Here is a 22,532-nt window from a genome sequence, read left to right as displayed (position 1 = left end):
CAAAGCCTCCCAGACACACAGGCCCCCAGACACACAGACACCCCCCCCCCCCAGGCACATAGTCCAGGAAGGGCCAGATATGGAGATGGTCAGCCTTTCCCCGGCCCTACTCTTCCTGGTAGGGGCGACACACCGTCGTCACTCCTCTCGCCCACCTCCCTCACCCCTCCCACCACCCTAAAACCATTAGGAAGCACAGACCTGGGAATCAGAGGACTTGGCTTCCACTCCCCGCTCAGCCACTTCTCTGCTAGTTGACCTTGGGCAAGTCACTTCACTTCTCAGTGCCTCAGTTACCTCATCGGAAGGATGGGGATTAAATCCTCCTCCCTCCAGTTTAGATAGTGAGCCCCATTTGGGACAAGGACTGTATCCTACCTGGTTAAGTTAGCACTTAACAAGTACCATAAAAAATATATCCACAGGCATCCTAGGACTCTGACATATACTGGAGCTGAGTTCCATCTCATTTAAAGCTCTGGTTATAATCCATCCTTCATAGTCTCGTCTTCCGAGTGTTCTATAATGATCAATTGACTTAACCCATTCAACATCCGTGAAATTTGGTTAGCTTCCTGTAAAGAAGCATATAGAAGTTCTTGAAGAACCGGCAAGAATGATCAAAAGGCAGTTTCATTTGAAAATAGTTAAATGTATAAATAAATGTATCACATGCTATTTCATAAAAGGCTAATAATCAGTGACAGGACATAAAAAGAATACTAACTGTTGAGGGAGAAAAGATTCCTATTTATTCATGGAAGAGCTAAAAGCACCTTGCAGTTTACAACTGAAAGCGAGTGTCGCTCATGATTGGAAACAAGTAGTAAATTTTTTCCTGAGAGCAAGTGAATTAAAGGTTAAAGGAGAGTCTCAGTAGGATGTATTATTCTTCAAAATATCAGGGGAAGAAGCACTCTTGTTGTTTTTTAATGTTAAGCTTTCAAACCATGAAAAAAGGGATCTATACCCTAGCAATTTCAGAACTACTGTTTACTGTAAAACAGTGAAATGATGAAGAGATTCCATTTTTCCGTAAGCTTGAAAACAGACAGTAAAACTTTTGTGACATATACCTTTCCTCGCTGATTTCCTACTACAACCCAGCCCGCACACTGCGCTCCTCTAATGCTGACTTACTCACTGTACCTTGTCCTTGTCTCTCTTGACGCCTGCTCCTTGCTCCCAGCCAGTCTGGCCTCGAATTCCCTCCCCCTTCATATACAACAGACCGTCACTCTCTCCATCTTCAAAGCCTCATTAAAATCACATCTCCTCCAAGAGGCCTTCCCCGATTAAGCCCTCATTTCCCCTCCTCCCTCTCACTCCTATGTCATCTACGCACTTTGGATCTATACCCTCGAAAACACTTGATATTCAGCCCACACTCAGCCCCACAACATTTATATACCTATCCCTAATTCATTTTAGTATCTGTCCGCCCTTGTAGACTGTAAGCTTCTGGTGGGCAGGGATCGTATGTACCAACTCTGTTGTAAATACTATTGATCAATCGATTGATCAAAGAGATAATATGAGTGTTCCTGGAGGAACTGACTGGCAACACTTGACTTCATGATAAATCGCATGCCCCATGAAAAACAGGGACCTTGTCTAATTCCCACTTGCTTATCCCGTCTGCCTTATCACTGACCCCTTGCCCATGTCTTCCCTCTGACCTGGAACTCCCTCTCCCTTCATATCTGACAGACCACCACTCTCCCTCCCTAAAAACCCTTTTTAAAACCGTATATACTAAGCCTTCATTTCCGCTGCTCCCACTCCCTTCTATGCACTTGGACCTGTACTTTTTAAGCACTTGATATTCGCCCCACCCTCAGCCTCACAGCACTCATGTACATAATCATCATTTATTTCATTATCTGTCTCCCCCTGTAGTCTGTCAGCTTCTTGTGGGCAGGGAACCTGTCTACCAACTCTGTTGTATTGTACTCACCCAAGTACACAAAAAACTCCTAATATCATTCAGTGATTGAAGAGGCCTTTCCCTAATAAGCCCTCTTTTCCCCTACTCTCTCTCTCTTCTGCATCACCTGTTCACTTGGATCTGTAGTCTTTAAGCCCTTGGCATAGACCACACTCTCAGTCCCCCAGCACTTAAGTACATATTTGTAATTTATTTATTTTAATGTCTATCTCCCCCTCTAGACCGTGAGCTCCTTATGTGCGGGGAAGGTGTCTAATAATGTTGGTTTTTGTTAAGCGCTTACTATGTGCAGAGCACTGTTCTAAGCGCTGGGGTAGACACAGGAGAATCAGGTTGTCCCACATGGGGCTCACAGTCTTAATCCCCATTTTACAGATGAGGTAACTGAGGCCCAGAGAAGTGAAGTGACTTGCCCACAGTCACACAGCTGACAAGTGGCAGAGCTGGCATTCGAACTCATGACCTCTGACTCCAAAGCCCGTGCTCTTTCCACTGAGCCACTCTGCTTCTCAGCCACGCTGCTTCTTGTGGCTGAGAAGCAATCCTGTTGTCTACCAATCCTGTTGTATTGTACTTTTTATTAAAAACACATTAAAAACCCACAAATGGTAGAAGTGAAACAGTGCGCGTAGTACTGTGCAGATTCCTCTGCACGGATCCTTCCCGAAGTCTGAGCGTGACGGGTCGTCTGCCGGATGACTAGCGGAGTTGCCCTCAGAAAGACTGGCTTTTCTGGGCAATACTCCTGCCTCCCCTCTCCTGTTCTCCCTTTGCCCCTGCCAAGTCTCTCCACCCCCATCCCCTGAAAGACTACTGCTGCTATTCCCCTCCCTGGGAGACCACTAGAAAGCTCTTTCCAGGTGAGTGTCCTTGGTAGCCATGATATAGGCCGGATGGATGACCAGCTGCTGCAGACAGGGATCCTATCTTCTACCTCTGTCAGTCAGTCAATTATATTTCTTGAGCACTTACTGTATGCAGAGCACCATACTAAGCTCTTGGGAGAGTACAATATAACAATAGAACAGACATATTCCCTGCCCATAAAAAGCTTACCGTCTAAAGGGGGAGACAGACATTAATATAAAAAAATAAATTACAGATATGTACCTAAAGGCTGTGGGCAGGAAAGGGGCATGAATAAAGGGAGCGAGTCTGGACAATGCAGAAGGGAGTGGGAGAATAGGAAAGGAGGGTTTAGTCAGGGAAGGCCTCTTGGAAGAGATGTGCCTTTAATAGGCTTTGAAAGGGGGGAGAGTGATTGTCAGATAGGAGGAAAGAGGGAGTTCTGGGCCTAGAGGCAGGTTATGGGCGAGAGGTCGGCAGCGAGATAGACGAGATCGAGGCACAGTGAGAAGGTTAGCACTAGAGTGAAATGTGCAGACTGGGTTGTAGAACTCTCCCAAGAACTTGGAGCGGAGCTCTGCACATAGTGGAACCATATTTTTATGCCTGCCTCCCCCTTGCTGTTCAGAGTGCTGTTCTGAGTGCCAAGATGTAGTGGTCGAGGAACTGGGGTTTGCTTGGTGGAGTTCCCTCAAATCTTGATGATTTCTGGAGAGAGAAAAAACTGGAAAGGCTTTAGAACCCTACAGGAAAAAGAAAAGAAAAAGGGAAGATCTGGAAAATGGGTAGAGGAAAAGGATAGATTGTGTTTAGGCCCCAGAGAACCAAATTAACTGATAAAAAATCATATTTTCCCCTTTCTTGAAGAAATTAAATACTTTGTCGAACAGCAGGTACCAAATATGTTTCTCTCCAGATCCATTTTCAGGGTTCTGCAGTTTTATTGGAGGACTCTACACCATTTGGAATGTGTGATGGTAGGAGCTTGCCCATTTGGATTGTGTTCTGCTTCTCAGAGTTTTCATAGAGGTCACCAAATTTGGGAATTGTAGAAGGTGCAAAAGAATAGATTGGTTAATGTATTATTAATGGGGAGTACCACCAGAAGAACATGATAGGGCACTTGAATAGATGTTGGTTAAAAGATATGTTTTTGTTTTGAAATTGAATAAGTAAATAAATAAATAAATAAATAATAGATGTAAATGTAAGTTCGAGAAAAATTCCTATTTAGAGGGAGAATTGTGGTCAGATGGCACAGAAATAGATGAAAAATTGTATGCAGGAAATTAGAAAATGCTGGTTCTAAACAACAGCAATTGGTTAGTGAGAGCCTTGAGTGAGTTTAACTTTATTGGAATCTGATACAAGAACCAAGACATTTATGGTCTTTACTGAGACAAAATTGTTGATTATAAAAACACCAAATTGGAAGTATTTTGATACTAATAAAACCAAATCTCAGTGGCTGTTCATTCATTCATTCAACTGCATTTATTGAATGCTTAGTGTATGCAGAGCAGTCTACTAAGTGCTTGGGAGAGTACAGTATAACAGTAAACATATCCATTCCCTGGTTGGTTCAGAACCAGGGGAAGAATGCAAACCCATGCAGAAATCTGGATTGTAGAGACCAGTCACATACACATCTAGGACTATGACAGTGACAAAGGGAGAAGAGTTTAGCGCTTGATTTTGCAGATAAAAAATTCCCATCCTTTTATATGACAATTCATTCCTCCAAAAAACTGATCGTAGGCCAATGAACAATATAGTTGAGAAATGTAGATGAGACCACCACAATCAGAAGGGCTAGTTTTCCAACTACAATAATATGATATGAACTTGTCATGCTCCAGAAAGATCACTGATATTTTTTAATGGTATTTGTAAGGTGCTTACTATGTGCCAGACTCTATACTAAGCGTTGGGGTAGATACAAGCTAATCAGGTTGGACACAGTCCATGTCCCACACAGGGCTCCCGGTCTTAATCCCCATTTTATAGATGAGGGAATTGAGACACAAGGCCATTAAGTGACTTGCCCAAGGTCACGCAGCAGAAAAGTAGTGGAGCCAGGATTAGAATTCAGGTTCTTCTGACTCCCAGGCCTGTGCTCCAATAATAATATTAATTGTGATATTTGTTAAGCGCTATTCTAAGCACTGGGGTAGATAGAAGGTAATTAGGTTGGACATAGTCCCTGTCCCACATGGGTCTCAGAGTCTCAATCCCTAAATTACCTATAAGGTAACTGAGGCCGAGAGAAGAGAAGTGACTCACCCAAGGTCACCCAGCGGACAGCGGCGGAGCCGGGACTAGAACCCATGACCTCCTCTGACTCCCAGATTCATGCTCTATCCACTATGCCGGGCTGTTCTATTCAGTAGGCCCTTGTTATCATCAGATTAGAAGGGGGGATCACGAGAGTCGCTCCAAAATGCATTCGGTCTGTGCCACTGAAGCAAGGCCCATCTCAACGTGACTTTGCAGAGTAGGAGGAGAGGGGTCGACGGCAGGGTATCCAAGCAACTACTGAATATTGTGTAGCGAAGAGGGGCAGTGACAAGCGGGGCTGGGAACGGAAGAATGTTAAGGATACGTCGAGGCACAATCCAGAACAAAGCAGCACCGCAGGGCCCTTCTGGGAGGTAACAGTGGCAGACAGCCCCATCTGCTCTGAGGCAATGAGGAATGGGGTGGCTCTGTTAGAGCAGATGCTTTGGAGAGATCAGGAGCCTAAGAAGCAGCACTCCAAACAGCACCGGGTGACGCCAGTGGTCGATGCAGACGCTTAACGACGGAGATAATAAGGATAATTGTGGCATTTGTTAAGCGCTTACTATGTACCAGGCACTATACTAAGCGCTGGGGGGGATGCAAGCAAATCGGGCTGGGCACGGTCCCTGTCCCACGTGGGGCTCACGATCTCAATCCCCATTTCACAGATGAGACCCAGAGGAGTGAAGTGACTCACCCCAGGTCACACGGCAGAGAAGTGGCGGAGCCAGGATTAGAACCCATGACCCACTGACTCCCAAGCCCGTGCTCTATCAACTGCACCGTACAGCTTCTCATACCTACACATCGAAGTCTTCACGTGCGCACAGTATCATCCTCGGGCTGGGAACCGTTGGGCGTGCATCGGCCTTTCCAGCCCATCTGCCCAAGTGGGTCCTCCTTTTGGTATTTGTTGAGGGCTTACTCTGTGCCAAGCACCGTACTAAGCGCTGGGTGATATAAGCTAATCAAGTCCCACATAGGGCTCACAGACTAAGTAGGAGGGAGAACAGGTATTGAATCCCCATTTTGCAGATGATGGGACTGAGGCCCAGAGAAGTGAAGTGAGTTGCCCAAGGTCACACAGCGGGCACACATCGGAGCTGGGACCAGAACCCAGAGTCTCTGAGGGCCAGGCCCGTGCTCTTTCCACTAGTCCACGTTGCTTCTTGTCCACTCCTCGAGGACAGGGAACTTGGGGGCTCTCCTGACCAAACAAGACTGTGCTGTGGATTCCTTCATTAGAGAAGCCGCATAGTGTATTGTAGTGTAGTGGGCCTGTGAGTCAGAGGGTCATGGGTTATAATTCTGCCCCCGCCACTTGTCTGCTGTGTGGCCTTGGTCAAGTCACTTCACTTCTCTGGGCTTCAGTTCCCTCATCTGTAAAATGGGGATTGAGACTGTGAGTCCCACGTGGAACAGGGACTGTATCCAACCTGATTGGCCTGTATCCACCCCAGCGCTTAGTACAGTGTCTGGCACGTAGCAAGCGCTTAACAAATGCCATCATCATCATCACGAGGCCACGCCAGGTGATTCGGTGGTGATCATATGTGGTACCATCCTCTTCAAACATGAAGGAAGAAGCATATATTTCGTGCACGTGTTTGAGCCAACAAGAGTGAAACCCGTCCCCCTCTCCTCTCTTGGGAAAGGAAGGAGTGTCCAACCGTAACGGATCTGGGTGGAGTATGTTCAATCAATCAATCATACTTATTGAACATTTACTATGTGCAGGGCACTGTACTAAGCACTTGGGAGAGTACAAACGACAGAATTAGCAGCCATGATCCCTGAGAAGGTGTTCTTCTCAGCTTTAATGAAGAAGGGGGGAAAATGCTCCTTCATTATGCATTGGACATCTTGAATTTAAACAGCAGCACTGAATCTTCCAGTGCCCATTCACTTCCTAGATAAACACAACCCTAAAGAAGGGGGTGGCTGGCTAGGCTAGGGACCACGCCAGACACCATGCCAGAGACAGAGTTGGTGGTCAGATACAAGCTATGATTACCCCATATGTGCACTGGCTACTCCTCTCCAAGAAACAATGCTGTTTGGCCAGTGGCTCTATGAGGTATGTAGAGCATGTAGGTTAAGTGAGAAGCACTTGAGAAGCAGTGCGGCCTAGTGGAAAGAGCACAGAGCTAGAGTTCTAACCCCAGCTCCGCCACTTACCTGCTGTGGGACTTTAGGCAAGTCACTTCTTCACTTCTCTGTGCTTCAGTTACCTCCCCTATAAAATGGGGATTAAGACTGTGAGTCCCGTGTAGGACAGGGATTGCGTACAACCAGATTATCTTGAATCTACCCCAGCACTTAGTACAGTGCCTGGCACGTAGCAAGCACTTAACAAATACCATTAAATGGAGTGACTGGGAAACAGACTTCCTTTTGCTTTGCCATGCCTGAAAAGGTGTTGAAGGCGGAAGAGTTGCTTTTACCCTCCGTGGCTCAAAGGGGAGAATTGGGCCCAGAGTTTACAACTTGAATTTTGCCATTAATTTATTTTTGTCCATCTCCTTTTTCTTCATCTTATTTCACACAGTCGGTGATTTGGGGGCCGCATCTGGAGTAATAATCTCTAGACTCAGTCTAGCTTTTTTTTTTCTGATTATGCCCTTTCAGATCTGCTTTTCAGTCCTTTCGGTCATGATTTCCCCCCTTCCCCCACCCAGGACCCTGCCACCGATCTTAGTGAAAGTGTGAGGTGGGAAGCAGAAGTGGGTTTTGTGATAGGGTATCCATTAGCCATGCTGTCAGTTCTGGTCACTCAGCCAAAAAAATGTCATCCCCTTTCTCATTTTACAGGGAAAACACATTTCCTTCATTCCCTCCTCTGGCTCTTCACACAAAGCCATTCAATGGAGTGCTTCACTTCCTGCTAAAACGCTTTTTAATGCCTGACTTCCCCAATTTACCTGTAGGGCAGAGCGAGCCAGGCAGAGCTTCTGACAGACAGGTTCTCATCGTTCCTCTTTGAGTGAGAACCAACAAGGGGCCGAGAGGGAGAATAAGGCTTTCGGCGGTAGAGGTGCTTCATCATAGCTTTTGAGACTGAACCGCCTTTTCTTTGCCTGCAATTTCCTCACCTGCTCTTTGACCTTTTCAGCTTCACTCCCCAGCGAGTTAAGGACCCTGATCCAAGAGGCAAAGGAGATGAAGTGGCCCTTCGTGCCAGAGAAGTGGCAGTACAAACAAGCCGTGGACCCCGAAGACAAAACAAATCTGCAGGATGTGATCGGCGCCAGGCTGCTTGAGTTACTGGTATGAAGCACAGGGCCACCTGCTCCCACACAAGTGCTACATTCGAGGGCCTAAGCAGAGTCCAGATATCTCGAGTTTCTTGCGAAACGAGATACCCACCCTCAGGTAGTCAGTCAGTCGTATTTATTGAGCGCTTGCTGGGTGCAGGGCACTGTATGAAGCGCTTGGGAAAGTACAGTATAAAGATATAACAGAGACATTCCCCACCCACTGCCCAAGTCAGTGATATGAGAAGAAACTAATGGGAATAGGCCGGTTATCCATGATAAGACAGCCTAGGGAAGTGGTGGTGATAATAGTGGTAGTAAAAACATGTGCTTGTGTGCAGAACACTGTACTATGCCCTGGGAGGGCATACACAGGTAGGAATCAGACACGGTCTTTGCTTTTCGTGGGGCTCACCATCTATCATGAAGAGAGGTGTTGCCAGTCAGACCCTCCTAGAGATACTCATATTACCTCTTCAATCAATCCATCTACCTGTGGTATTTTTTGAGCTCTTACTGTATGCAGAGCACTCTACTACGTGCTTGGGAGTGTTGGTAGACATGTTCCCTGCCTACAAGACACTTACAATCTAGAGGGAGAGATGGACATTAAAATACAAGAGTCGGTAGGCACATTTCCTGCCCACAAGGCATTTACAGTCTAAAGGGGTAGAGAGTTAAATTGTGGATTTGTACCTAATTGCTGTGGGACTGAGGGTGGGGTGAATTTCAAGTGCTTCGAGGGTACAGATACAATTGCATAGGCAACACAGAAAAGGAAAAGGGAGTAGAGGAAATGAGGGCCTAATGGGAGAAAGCCTCTTGGAGATGTGATTCTAATAAAGATTTGAAGAAGGGGAGACTGATGGTCCGTCATATATGAACGAGGAGAGAGTTCCGGGCCAGAGGGAGATGGAGGCAAGGGGTCGGTTGTGGGATAGATGAGATCGAGGTACAGTGAGTTGGTTGGCGTTAGAGAAGCAAAGTGTCTGGGCTGGGTTGTAGTGGGAAAAATCGTAAAGTAAAAGGGGGTGAGCCGATGGAGCACTTCAAAGCCAATGGTAAGGAGTTTCTGTCTGTTGCAGAGGTGGACGGATAAGCCGTCGGAAATTCTTGGGGAGTCGGGGGATGTGGACCGAACAGCTTTTAGGAAAATGATTCGAGCAGCAGAGTGAAGTAAAGGCTGGAATGGAGAGAGACAGGAGGCAAGGAGGTTAGCCAGGAAGCTGGGGCAGTAGTCAAGGTGGGATAAGATAAGTGCTTGGATCAGCATAATTACAGTTAGGATGGAGAGGAAAGTGTGTAATTTAGCAGTGTATGAATGTAGAACCTGTAGGATTTAGTGATAGTGAATATGTGGGTTGAATGAGAGATGAGTCAAGGATAATGCCAAGGTTAGGGGCTTGTGAGACAGGGAAGGTAATAGTGTTGTCTACAGTGATGGGAAAGACGGGGGAGGATAGGGTTGGTGTGGGCAGATGTGGAGTTCTGTTTTGGGCATATTAAGTTTGAGGAATCAGTGACACATCCAAGTAGAGATTTCCTGAAGGCAGGAAGAAATGCGAGACTGTCGAGAATGAGAGAGATCAGGGCTGGAGAGGTAGATTTGAGCATCATTCGTATGGAGACTGCAGTTGAAGCCATGGGAGCAAGTGATATCTCCAAGGGAATGGGTAGATGGAGAATAGAAGGGAACCTACAACTGACTCTTTAGGGACTCCCATAGTTAGAAGGTGGGAGGCAGAGGAGGAGCCTGCAAAAGAAATTGAGAAAGAGCAGCCAGAGAGATAGGAGGAGAACCAGGAGAGGACAATGTGAGTGAAACCGAGATTAGATAGTGTTTCCAGGAGGAGTGGGTGTCTACATTGTCCAAAGCAGGTGAGAAGTTGAGAGGATTAAGATGGAGTGAAGGCCCCTGAATTTGGCAAGAAGGAGGTCATCTGTGACATTATAGAGGGTAGTTTCCATGGACTGAAGGAGTGGAAGTCAGATGGGAGGGGGTCAAGGAGAGAATCGGAGGAGAGGATGTGGAGGCAGCGGGTGGAGACAACTCACTCCAGGATTTTGGAAAAGAACGGTAGGAGGGAGATGGAGTGATAAGTGGAAGGAGCCATGGGGTCCAAGGAGGTTTGTTTGGGGTTTTTTTAGGATAAGGGATACATAGGCATGTTTGAAAGCAGTGGGGAAGAGGCCACTGGAAAGTGACCAGTTGACGAGGGCTGTCAAAGAGGGAAGAAGGGAAGGGGCAAATACCAGTGTGTTGAAAGCAGTAGTTATGATTCCTGTGCACTCCATGCAGATCCAGTGTTACAAATTGACCTTTGACTGAAGTTGAACTGGTAGAAAAACTTCATTTGGGAACTGAGTCTTGGGTTCAAGACTGTACTGGCTGAGACTCTGTCTTCAACTTGAAGCCCATTGTTGGGTAGGGGTTGTCTCTATTTGTTGCCGAAGTGTACTTTCCGAGCGCTTAGCACAGTGCTCTGCACAGTAAGCATCAATAAATATGGTTGAACGAACGAACGAACGAACGAACGAACGAACGAACGAATGAATGAATGAATGACGCGTAAGTGGGTCTAGTTTACCTTTCATTGTATTGCACTGAAACACTCACCATCCCCACTTACTCCTCTCACTGAGAATTGAAGGCTGTCAATTCCGTAATCTCTGGAAGAAACAACTTTAGCTTCCATGCGAATACCTGGTGGTGATTTATACTCTCTCTAGAAAGTGGAAGGTGGCAATATCAGATCAGACCTAAGCCAGAACTCTAAGCTCCTCTTAGGGGCTATGATAACTGTCTTAAGGACAGAGTAGTGTTTAATTTCCCATCTTTGACTGAAATTAGGAATTAGGAATAGAGGAAACGTTAGGGCTGTCAACTGCTACATTTCTCATCATCCCGCTGGATGCCAAAGCAAAGGAACAGTCATCGCACCGTTCCTCCATGTACGCTATTGCTGCAATTGGAGACAGAATTTGACTTTTGTTGGCATTGGACTGACCCAGTAATCGCATTGCTGATGACCTTACATTCTAATCTCTTTTGTGGTGTCACCCGGGTCAAACTCTTCTTTTTTTCTGAATACTAATTCTAGTCTCCCTCCCAAGGATCATACCTGGAGAGTTTCCAATATTCTACCAGTCTCAGCTATGGGCGGGAGAGTCAAGCAGAGGCATACACATTCCATTCCTAGCTTGAGCAGTGGCTAGCGAGTGGAAAGCCATCTACTACAAAATCAAAATTCACCTGTGCTGGGCAGCAGTGGCAAGCGAGAGAGTTGAGGGCGGAGACTCAAGTTTACTGTGTGGAAGAAGGCCCCACTTTTCCTCAGCTCCCACGCCCTTCCGCATCACCCTGACTCTTTCCCTTTGCTTTTCCCCCCCTCCCCGCTCCACAGGACTTACGTATATATATCTATAATTCTATTTATTTATATCGATGCCTGTTTACTAGTATTGATGTCTGTCTCCCCTCATCCCCCAGATTGTGAGCTCACTATGGGCAGGGATTGTCTCTCTTTATTTCATGTACTGTACTTTCCAAGCGTTTAGTACAGTGCTCTGCACACGGTAACCACTCAGCGAATACGATTGAATGAATGAATGACAAACCACTTCCGTATTTTTACCAAGAAAGCTCTATGTATACACTACCAGAACGATTGCAGATGGAGGTGGGGTGTTCTGGGATAGATGGGTCCAAGGAGACGCTATGGGTCCGAAACGACTCGACAGCATAAGGCAAGACAAAATTTCCAAGGTATGTGGTGGCAGAAACTTCCAGTGACTGACATTGTGCCCTTCTGATCATAGACACTCATTCATTCATTCATAGAGAAGCAGCGTGGCTCAGTGGAAAGAGCACGGGCTTGGGATCAGAGGTCATGAGTTCAAATCCCGGATCTGCCACTTGTCAGCTGTGTGACTGTGGGCAAGTCACTTAACTTCTCTGTGCCTCAGTTACCTCATCTGTAAAATGGGGATTAACTGTGAGCCTCACGTGGGACAACCTGGTGACCCTTTATCTACCCCAGCATTTAGAACAGTGCTCTGCACACAGTAAGCGCTTAACAAATACCAACATTATTATTCATTCATTCATTCACATTTATTAAGCGCTTACTGTGTGCAGAGCCCTGTACTAAGTGCTTAGAAAAGTACAGTACAAAATAAACAGTGACATTCCATGCCTACAACGAGCTTACAGTTTACAGGAAGACAGTCATCAATACAAATAAATAAAATTACAGATCTGTACGTAAGTGCTCTACATAAGTGCTGTGGGGCTGGGAGGGGGGAAGAGCAAAGGGAGCAAGTCAGGGCGATGCAGAAGGGAGTGGGAGATGAGGAAAAAATAGGGCTTAATCTGGGAAGGTCTCTTGGAGGAGATGTACCTCCAATAAGACTTTGAAAGGGGGGAGAGTAATTGTCTGTCGGATTTGAGGAGGGAGAGCGTTCCAGGCCGAAGGCGGGACGGGGGCCGCTACAGGAATGTGGGACGTGGGACGTGGACGTGGGTCGGCAGCGAGACAGGCGAGATTGAGGCACAATGAGAAGGTTAGCACTAGAGGAGCAAAGTGTGTGGGCTGGGTTGTAGAATTCATTCATTCATTCAATAGTATTTATTGAGCGCTTACTATGTGCAGAGCACTGTACTAAGCGCTTGGGATGAACAAGTCGGCAACAGATAGAGACAGTCCCTGCCGTTTGACGGGCTTAAAAGCGAGGTGTGGTAAGAGAGGGAAAGGTGATAGAGTGCTTTAAAGCCAATGGTGAGTTTTTGTTTGATACGGAAGTGGAAGGGCAACCACTAGAGTTTTTTGAGGCGGGGGGCGGGGGTGACTTGTCCTGCACATTTTTATAGAAAAATGATCTGGGCAGCAGAGTGAAGTGCGAACTGGAGTGGGGAGAGACAGGAGAATGGGAGGTCAGTAAGAAGGCTGATGCAGTAATCCAGATGGGATAAGGTGAGTGGCTAAGGTAGGATGATAGACAACACCCTCACCCCCTCAGCCCGAGAATATGAAGACCCGTGGCACAAGACTACGACTGTTGTTGGATTCCTAAGCTTAGGTTTCTCAAGTCGGTCCCCTCCTCTGTTCTCTTTCAGAGATTATGTTGACTCGGATCAACCGATCAATTAATGTTACTTATTGAGCATTTCCTATGTACCGAGCACTGTACTAAGCACTTGGGAGGGAACAAAACAGTAGAATTAGCAAACAAGTTCCCTGTCCATAACGAGCTTACAAGCTAGAGGAGCTTACAGTCAGCACTGTCCTGGTTTTACCAGGCAGAGAGTTAGAGACAGACTACAGAGGCTATAAACCCAGATGCCGGTTAGGAGAAGAAGAAGCCACTTTGAATTGGTGAAATGCCTCTGCAAGGGCTCTGTATTTTCAAAGTGCTTTCCCCGGTCTTTGTTGGTTAGTCATATTCCCGTATAATGATAATCGTTTCCCAAATCCTAAAATTGAGACAATGAAATTTCAAGCTGTTTACATTCCACACAGATCTGATAGTGACTCAATAACAAAACCATCAATAAATCTATAAGGCTTCCTTGTTGCTCTCCAGAGAGCCAAGTTGGTCTCCGTTCCAAGTAAGTGGTTTCTGGACATTTTCTTGGTCTCACCTACGGAGTTATCAATTAAGAAACCACCCCCACTAAATGGTTCTTTGGATGTGTCCCTTTTGTATAGTCTCCATACACAATCACTAAACCACTTTGTTTTGTAAATAGTGAGAAATAGAGCCACCATTTATACCCAGCACCTTCTTAAACCACATACTGTTTCCTTGGCTTGGTACAACTATAATAGCTGTAAAAAATGGAATTTACTTTTGACTATGAAATTATATACTTATTTCACTTCGCTGAAGTTAGACAATCAAACTTTAATTATTTTAATTACAGTTTTGACCCCTTATTTACTATCCAACTGTTGCTGTTTCAGTATTCAACTTCCTTTATTCAATCCTTCTCTCCTCTCCCCCAAAGCTTTATAATTGCAAGTTGCTGATCTTTTTTATTCTTCTAATTCAAGAGACCAATTTTACCCATGTTAAATACCTATCCCATATCGAGCAGTTCAGCAAATATATATCTCTATATATGCTTTCATATAGAGAGTTCTATATCTTTACCCTTGGGTTGTAAACTATTGCAGACTCCCTAATCACACATTCAGTTTATGCTGCTTCTATTGGTTAATAATGAAAGACTAGAATAGAATAGCCGAGAAACAGCAAGTTTCAAACAACCGCTCAACACTTTTCGTTCTCTGCTCTGGTGAAGCCAGTGGCAAAAGAAGAGTTCTTACTGCTGTAATCTCTAAGCAGAACTTTGTTGAAATTTAAAAATTTGTTTTGCATTTGCTTTTCTTCTTTTCTCTCCCCTTCCTTTTTTTTTTTTTTGGTGTGTGGCCTTAGACAGAAATTTATAGCGGAGGCCAACCTCTCTTACAATGCACACAAAGCTTCCTGACTTGAGAGAGTTTGTCTCCACTCTCCCAGGAAAAACACCTGCAGGAAACTCCCCAAGAAACCTGGATAGATGGGAGATTAATGTGGCTGTAATAGCAGAGCAGTGTTTTTGGTATTATGTCCTCTCCCCAGGTAGATGGGCCTTTTCCGAGATGATACCAATTATTTATTGCTGAAACATCTGTTGATAACTGCAGCTGCCCTTGTTAAACAAAGCATATCATGGGGTCATAGGCAATAGGGACCTAAAATCCTACCTCATGCTAGTTTTAGACTATTCACTAAACCCCCCTCCCCCCAAAAAGTCTGTGGGTTACCATCGTCTTTAATGTTTCATCGTGCCATTGAAAATACTTTGTAAACACTGCGCTGCCTTGCCCTGTGGGCTTTGAAGTATTATTTCATCTTCGTCGGTAATTTATATTCCAGCGCTATTGTACTGTGGGAAAAAAGAGGGAAACCTTTTTTGTTTTCTATTTAATTGTAGACTGCCTGACATTTTGACCTGTATTATTAGTATTAGTCAAGAAAAGGGATTTTCCCCCCCCCCCACGCCCCTCTCCCTCCCTCTCTTTTCTTACATAAAATTTCAAGGGAAAACAGGAGGCTTTCACTGCAAACGATGTTTACAATTTGATAGAAAAGAGGCAAATGTAAGCAACTTTTGTCAAGCGTTGAAGAAAAACTAAGTCATTTCCAGTAAAGAGAACAGCAAGTGCCTCATAAATACACTTTTGCAAAACTTTTGACCAGAGTCCCTCGAAATGTACTCAGGGTGTTTAGTTCTAGACTCAGTTTTAAGGTGAAGCAAGTGGAAATGCCCGTTTAAGTGCAGGGATTTCGTGTAATGATCCCGGTGAGCTCCACGTGGTTTGATGACTTTGTGTTTGGCTGGGGGGGATGAGGGGGGCGGAGCAGGCTGGGATGGGAGGGGGCACTAGTAATGAGAGCAAGGGAGCAGAGAATCAGGCAACTGAATATTGGCCTTGTTCCGTCGGTCCTTTCGTTTGTCCAACGCTTTATCATATTTTGCTCCAATTCCGTTAGCTCGTCTAGCCCTTTGCCCAAAAGATCTCAAGGGATAACTTCTAGAGGGGCAATTCTACAGGTCACAAAGCCAAGGCGGCACTCTGTGCTCAGTACAGTACAGGAGCAGCCTAGTGGAAAGAACAGTGGCCTGGGAGTTGGAGGACCTGGATTCTAATCCTGTCTCTGCCATTTGCTTGCTGGGCGACCTGGGGCAAGTCACTTCATGTCTCTGGACCTCAGTTTCCTCAACTGTAAAATGGGGATTAAATATCTATTCTCCTTCTTACTTAGACTGTGAGCCCCATGGGGAACAGGGACTGTGCCCAACCCATTTAACTCGTGTCTACCCCAGCACTGAAAACAGCGTTAAACACATAGTAAGCATTTAACAAATACTTTAAAAATGAAAATAAATAAATATATATGATTGATCGATTGACCCTCAGGAGGATCAGATTGGGTTAGAGGGCAAGGAAGCATTGACCTGGGGCTTGTTCTCTCTTTCTTTCTCCCCTCCTCTCTCCTGCTCTCTCAAGGGCTTCCTTTAAGGGACTAAGGCAAAGACTTGGTGGCTTTTCCATGATCCTGAGACTCTTTTCAAAGGCTAGAGGGATCTCCCTGAAAAGGGATCAAGCTTGGTGTACTGGATAGAGTGCAGGCCTGAAAGTCAGAAGGACATGGGTTCTAATCCTTGCTCTGCCATTTGCTGCATGACCTTGGCCAAGTCATTTCACTTCTCTGGGCCTCAGTTCCCTCACCTGCAAAATGAGGATGAAGACTGTGAGCCCCCATGTGGGATACAGACTGTGTGCAACCTGATTAGCTTCTATCCACCTCAGCGTTTAGTACAGTGCCTGGCACATCGTAAGTGCTTAAAAAATTCCATAATTGTTATTATTATAGGCTGCCAAGGACAATATTTTTTTTAATTTCCAAATTCCAACTCTGAATTTGCTCTTCGGATCTGGGCTTTTGTGTAGTTGAAACGCTGAAAGAAAGACTTTCCAATCAGCTTTACAAGACTTGGTTAGATCTTAAAATGGCCTTCGGTGGAGATTGACCCAAAGTCTTCCCTTTCAACAACTCAGATGGAAATTTCTCTATATGTTCATACTGAGTGTAAGCTCTAGACTGTAAGCTCGTTATGGGCAGGGAATGTGTCTGTTTATTGCTCCTTTCTCCCAGGTGCTTAGTACAATACTTTGCACAAAGTAAGCCCTCAGAAAATGCAATCGACCGACTGATTGACTAATCTCATTATGGGCGGGGAACATATCTACCAAATCTGTTATATTGTATTCTCCCAAGGGCTTAGTACAGTGCTCTGCGCACCGTAAGCACTCAATAAATATGATTGATTGATTGATATTGATACAATTGTACTAGGAAAACAATAGTCTTGGGATCATTTATGATATTGTAGGACTGTAGAAGCCTGTTCAATTCTGGCCAGTATTTTAGAGAAATAGAAATCATAGGCCCAATGGTTTCCTTGCGGGAGCTTTGGAACTGTTAGGAATCACTTAAATTGAAAGTTCCAACTTTAAGCAGAATTTTTTTAAAAAGGTATTTGTTAAGCACTTACTGTGCACTAGACACTCTACTAAGTGCTGGAGTAGATACAAGCTTATCGGGCTGGACACAGTCCCTGTCCCACATGGGGCTCACAATCTTAATCCCCATTTTACAGAGAAGTTAAGCAACTTGCCCAAAGTCACCCAGAAGACAAATGGCAGAGTCAGAATTAGAACCCAAGGCCTTCTGACTCCCAGGCCCGTGCGCTATCCATTAAGCTATGCCTGCTTCTTCTCTACTATTCCTTTTCTCTATTATCCTACTATTCTTCAAGCTGTAAGCTCATTTTGGGCGGGGAATGTGTCCGTTTATTGTTATATTGTACTCTCCTAAGTGCTTAGTACAGTGCTTTGCGCACAGTAAGCGCTCAATAAATATGATGGAACGAGCGAATGAATGAATGCATAGAACGCCACTCTGTGAAAAGGATTTCCTTAGGCAGCATGGGAATTCAATCAGTCAACCATATTTACTGAGCACTTACAGTGTGAAGAGCTCTTGGGAGAGTACATTATAAAACAATTGGTAAAAACGTTCCCTGACCACAATGAACTTAGAGTCTAGAGGGGTATGAATGTGAAGAAAGTCAGAGATACTGTTCTTGTCCTCAAAGGAGGCCAGTCTACTTCTTTGTTTATCAGTTTACTGTTTGTTAACGATATGTCAGCTATTATTTGTCAATTACTCTCTGTCAGCTGCCAAGGCAGCCACTTCCAGTGAAGATTGTCCGCGGAGCTAGCGAATGGGCTCAGCCTTCTTCTAGTTTCTGTCAGTGCATAGAACTAAGCTGACAACCCATGCCTCCCTGAGGATATACTTCCACAGGGTAGTCATCAACATAAAGCCTCTGTCTTAGGGACTTTTTTTATGACTCGTGCAGTGTGCAGGGGTGGAAATATTTCTCAGAAAAATGGCTGTGCATTTGAATATAGGTTTGTAGAGTTCGTGTGGTCCTTAAGTATGGCTAAGGAAATTAAATGACAGTAGATTGAATAAATGGACCTATTTCACAGGCCCTGTTCAGGTAATGGGAAATGACGCTTGTGTGATGCCCTCAACGAAGCATTTTTTAAAATATGGTATTTGTTAAGCGCTAACTGTGCGTCAGGCAGGCACTGTACTAAGCACTGGTGTAGATACAAGTTAATCAGGTTGGACAGAGTCCCTGTCCCACATTGGGCTCACAATCTTAATCCGGATTTTACAGATGAAGGACCTGAGGCCCAGAGAAGTGAAGTGACTTGCCTAAGGTCACACAGCAGGCAAGTGGCAGAACGGGATTAGAACCCAGGTCCTTCTGACTCTCAGGCCCATGCGCTATCCACTAGGATATACTGCTTCTCTTGCCATAATGAGTGCCCTTGGGATCTTAATGGACCTTTCTTGGCATTCAGATTGATTTTTTGGCCTCTAGATTTCAGGAACGTTGAGAGAGATGTTTTGGTTCTTTTGAATTTTAAAAGTGTTCACGATAAATGTAAAAATTTTTTATTTTGTCCTCTTTGTGACTTCCTGCATCTGTCAAGCTGCCAAGACCATCTCTGATATACTGTACTGCAGTCCACAGTCACACTGTAAGTCTGGGAGGAGGAAGAGAAAGAAGAGGAGGAAGAGAAGGAGGAGGGGAGAAAGAAGGAGGAGGAGGAGAAGGAGGAGGAGGAGGAGGAAGAAGAAGAGAAGGTGGAGGAGGAAAAGGAAAGGAGGAGGAGAAGGAGGAAGAGTATTAAGTGTCTACTATGTGCATAATATTCCACTTTTTAATAATATTGATATTTGTTAAGCATTTACTATGTGCAGAGCACTGTTCTCAGTGCTAGGGTAGATACAGGGTAATCAGGTTGTCCCCCGTGAGGCTCACAGTTAATCCCCATTTTACAAATGAGGTAACTGAGGCACAGAGAAATTAAGTGACTTGCCCACAGTCACCCAGCTGACAAGTGGCAGAGCCGGGAGTCGAACCCATGACCTCTGACTCCGAAGCCCAGGTTCTTTCCACTGTTATGATTGTATTAAACACTTACTATGTGCCAAGCACCGTTCTAAGCACTGGGATGGTTAGAAGTTACTAGAGAAAAAACACCTAGTTGAGAGTTAGAGACTGTCGGTGGCCTTCTAGGGGCTCCCAATCCAAAAATAAGGTGGAGAAGGGTTGGCTACAGGCGCAATTGGAAAGATGAGCGAACATTAATTCAGAAACAACATAAAAGACAAAGCTGTCATTTCACCTAGCCGTGTGCTAAAGGAGACCAGAAGGGGCCTCGAGGTACAGCAATCCAGATCATCCAGTGTCCAGACACAACCAAAACTTTCCCAACGTTCTAAAATTTGAAAAAGCTCTGCGTGACTAAAAATTCCATCCCTTGCTTTCCCCTCCTTCATTCAATCGTATTTATTGAGCACTTACTGGGTGCAGAGCACTGTACTAAGTGCTTAATGTACTAAGCACTTAATGTACTAAGCGCTTAACTAAGAGCTTACCCTCATGCACAGGATAAGTGAGGAGAGAAGGTTCCCAGGGGTTTCACCATGTTTGACTCTTGACACATCTCCGCCAGGCGTCAAGGAGAGTTGGGGACTGGGGTGGCTCAGACTAGGATCTTCAGGTGCTCCTATCAATTTTATTGCTTTTCTGCTGTATTGCGGCCTAGTGAAAACAGCACGGCCCTGGGAATCAGAGGACCTGGGTTCTAATCCCGTCTCTGCCAGTAGCCTGCTGAGTGACCTTGAGCAAGTCACTTCACTTCTCTGCACCTCAGTCTCCTCATCTGTAAAATGGGGATTAATGCCTCTTCTCTCTCCTGCTTAAACTGTGAGCTCCATGTGGGATAGAGGCTGTGTTCAACCTGACTAACTTGTTTCTACCCCAGCGCTTAGACCAGTGATTGACCTGGTCAAGAACTACAATAACAATAATAATAAATTGAAATTAGTTATTTACCACTCTCAAGATTGTATTTTCTAATGACTGATATTTAACCTTTCTCTGGCTCTCTTCTCAGTCTCTGAGTTAGACTGTGATTTTGCTGGAGGCAGCTTCATTTTAAGTGTTGTGCAATTGAGTTACACTGAACTTTTTTCCAAGGAATGATCTTGTATAATTTGCCACCGCCCTCCAGAGTGACATCCTCTTAGTGTTGTTCCCATTTTACTCATGGAGAAACTAAGGTAGCTGAGAAGGTAACTTGCCTAATAATAATTGTGGTATTTGTTAAGCGCTTACTATGTGTTAGGCATTGTACTAAGCGCTGGGGTAGATACAAGACAGTTGGGTCAGATACATTCCCCGTGCCACATGGGGCTCACAGTCTCAATCCCCATTTTACAGATGAGGTAGAGGCACAGAAAAGTAAAGTGACTTGCCCGAGTCAGCAGACAAGTGGCAGAACTGGGATTAGAATCCAGGTCCTTCTGACTTCCAGACCAGTGCTCCATAATAACAATAATAATAATAATTATGGTATTTGTTAAGTACTTAACTATGTGCCAGGCACTGTACTAAGCGCTGGGATAGATACAAGCAGATCGGGTTGGACACAGTCCCTGTCCCACGTGGGACTCTCAATCCCCAATTTACAGATGAGGTCACTGAGGCCCAGAGAAGTGAAGTGACTTGCCCAAAGTCACACAGCTGACAAGTGGCGGAGTCGGGATGGGAACCCATGACCTCTGACTCCCAAGCCCGGGCTCTTTCCACTGAGCCATTAAGAGCTGCCGCTTTGTTAAACCCAATTCATGTCTTTTGCTATCCAGGTTCTTCCTACTGCACTGCTAGGCTCACATCATTAGCCTACAACAGCCTGTGTTTAGTAAGCATTTCTTATTTCTTTTCAAGATTCATAAAAAAGTCAACATTTTTGTTATAGAACTGTGAAAATGAGATCTTCACAGTTAAAGTTACAGTGAATGCCCTCTGTACCGGACTTTCACAGAGCTACTATTAGATTCGAAATCTGAGAACTGTCTTTAACTCATCCCCACCCAATATTCGAGGCTGACCCCTTAAGATACTGCTTTGCCCCTTTGGTAGCTTCAAGAAACACGGAAATGTTTTCCAAACGTGTGATTTTCCTTCTACACTCAGGAATTAAAACAGAAACCTAGTAAATTGCTACTATCTGAACTTCAATTTCTTCTACCAAACATTGCTTTTTTAAAAAAAGAGTGATTATGAAGACCAATTTTTCTCTTCTTTATTTCTCCTCCTTTTTTTAATGATACTTGTTAAGCGCTTACTATGTGCTAGACACTATACTAAGTGCTGAGGTAGGTACAAGATAATCAGTTGGTCCCACATGGGGCTCAACTGTCTTCATCCCCATTTTACAGATGAGGTAACTGTTGCAGAGAAGTTGAATGACTTGCCCAAGTTCATGCACCCGGCAGATGACAGAGTGGGGATTAGAACCCAAGTCCTCGAACTCCTGTCTTTGGGCAGGAATCATGTCTACCAACTCTATTGTATCGCCCTCTCCTAAGCGCTTAGTACAATACTCCACACACAGTCTGTGCTCAACAAACACCACTGATTGATTACATTAGTTCACCATTTATGGTAGCAGAAATAATAATGATGGCATTTGTTAAGCACTTACTATGTGCCAAGCACCGTTCTAAGCCCTGGAATAGATGTCTGGACACTAAAACCAACTAAGAAACTGGAGTTATATACTTCCAAGTTTCCATTTAAGAGGGAGTAGAATTAAACCTGACAAAATTGTCTTGAAAACCCCCTGAAACCTCCTCTTTGGTACTTTCCAGTTTCAGTTGGGAATAGAATGAAATGGTGGCTCGGTCCTTAACATTCCAATCATGAAACCTGTCTGGTGGTTGCCCCAGAACCAGGCATACAATCCCTTTGATGAGAGCTAACCCAACGGCGGGACGTTTACATGCCTGCCGAACGGTAATGAGCAACCCAAGAACGAGCCAAGCCTCCAGAGGAGCTGATTAGGTTGAAAGAAGTAGGCTAGGCAACACGCTCAAATTGAACTGTCTGCCAGCAGCCAGGTGACTCGATGGACAAGAAATGAACTTAATGAAAAAAAGAGATGAGGCTTTACATAAAGATGAATCCTGATGAGGTATGGATCTGGTCATTGCTAGGCAAG

General features: G+C 44.9%; 1 protein-coding gene across 3 annotated transcripts in view; it reads left to right on the top strand.

Annotated features, from left to right (window-relative positions):
* ALPK1 (alpha kinase 1) overlaps positions 1-22,532 on the top strand; it is a 102,796-nt gene that overhangs the window by 38,629 nt on the left and 41,635 nt on the right. For all 3 annotated transcript variants that reach the window (XM_001507300.5, XM_039913811.1, XM_029076353.2), the window contains one exon: positions 8,187-8,341. In XM_001507300.5, coding sequence (XP_001507350.2) covers positions 8,187-8,341 — 155 coding nt within the window. The remainder of the gene's footprint in view (positions 1-8,186; positions 8,342-22,532) is intronic.

This window comes from Ornithorhynchus anatinus, chromosome 12 (assembly GCF_004115215.2).
Source record: "Ornithorhynchus anatinus isolate Pmale09 chromosome 12, mOrnAna1.pri.v4, whole genome shotgun sequence".
NCBI lineage: Eukaryota > Metazoa > Chordata > Mammalia > Monotremata > Ornithorhynchidae > Ornithorhynchus > Ornithorhynchus anatinus.
The sequence above is the reverse complement of the archived record's forward strand: the minus strand, read 5'-3'. Positions and strand labels throughout refer to the sequence as shown.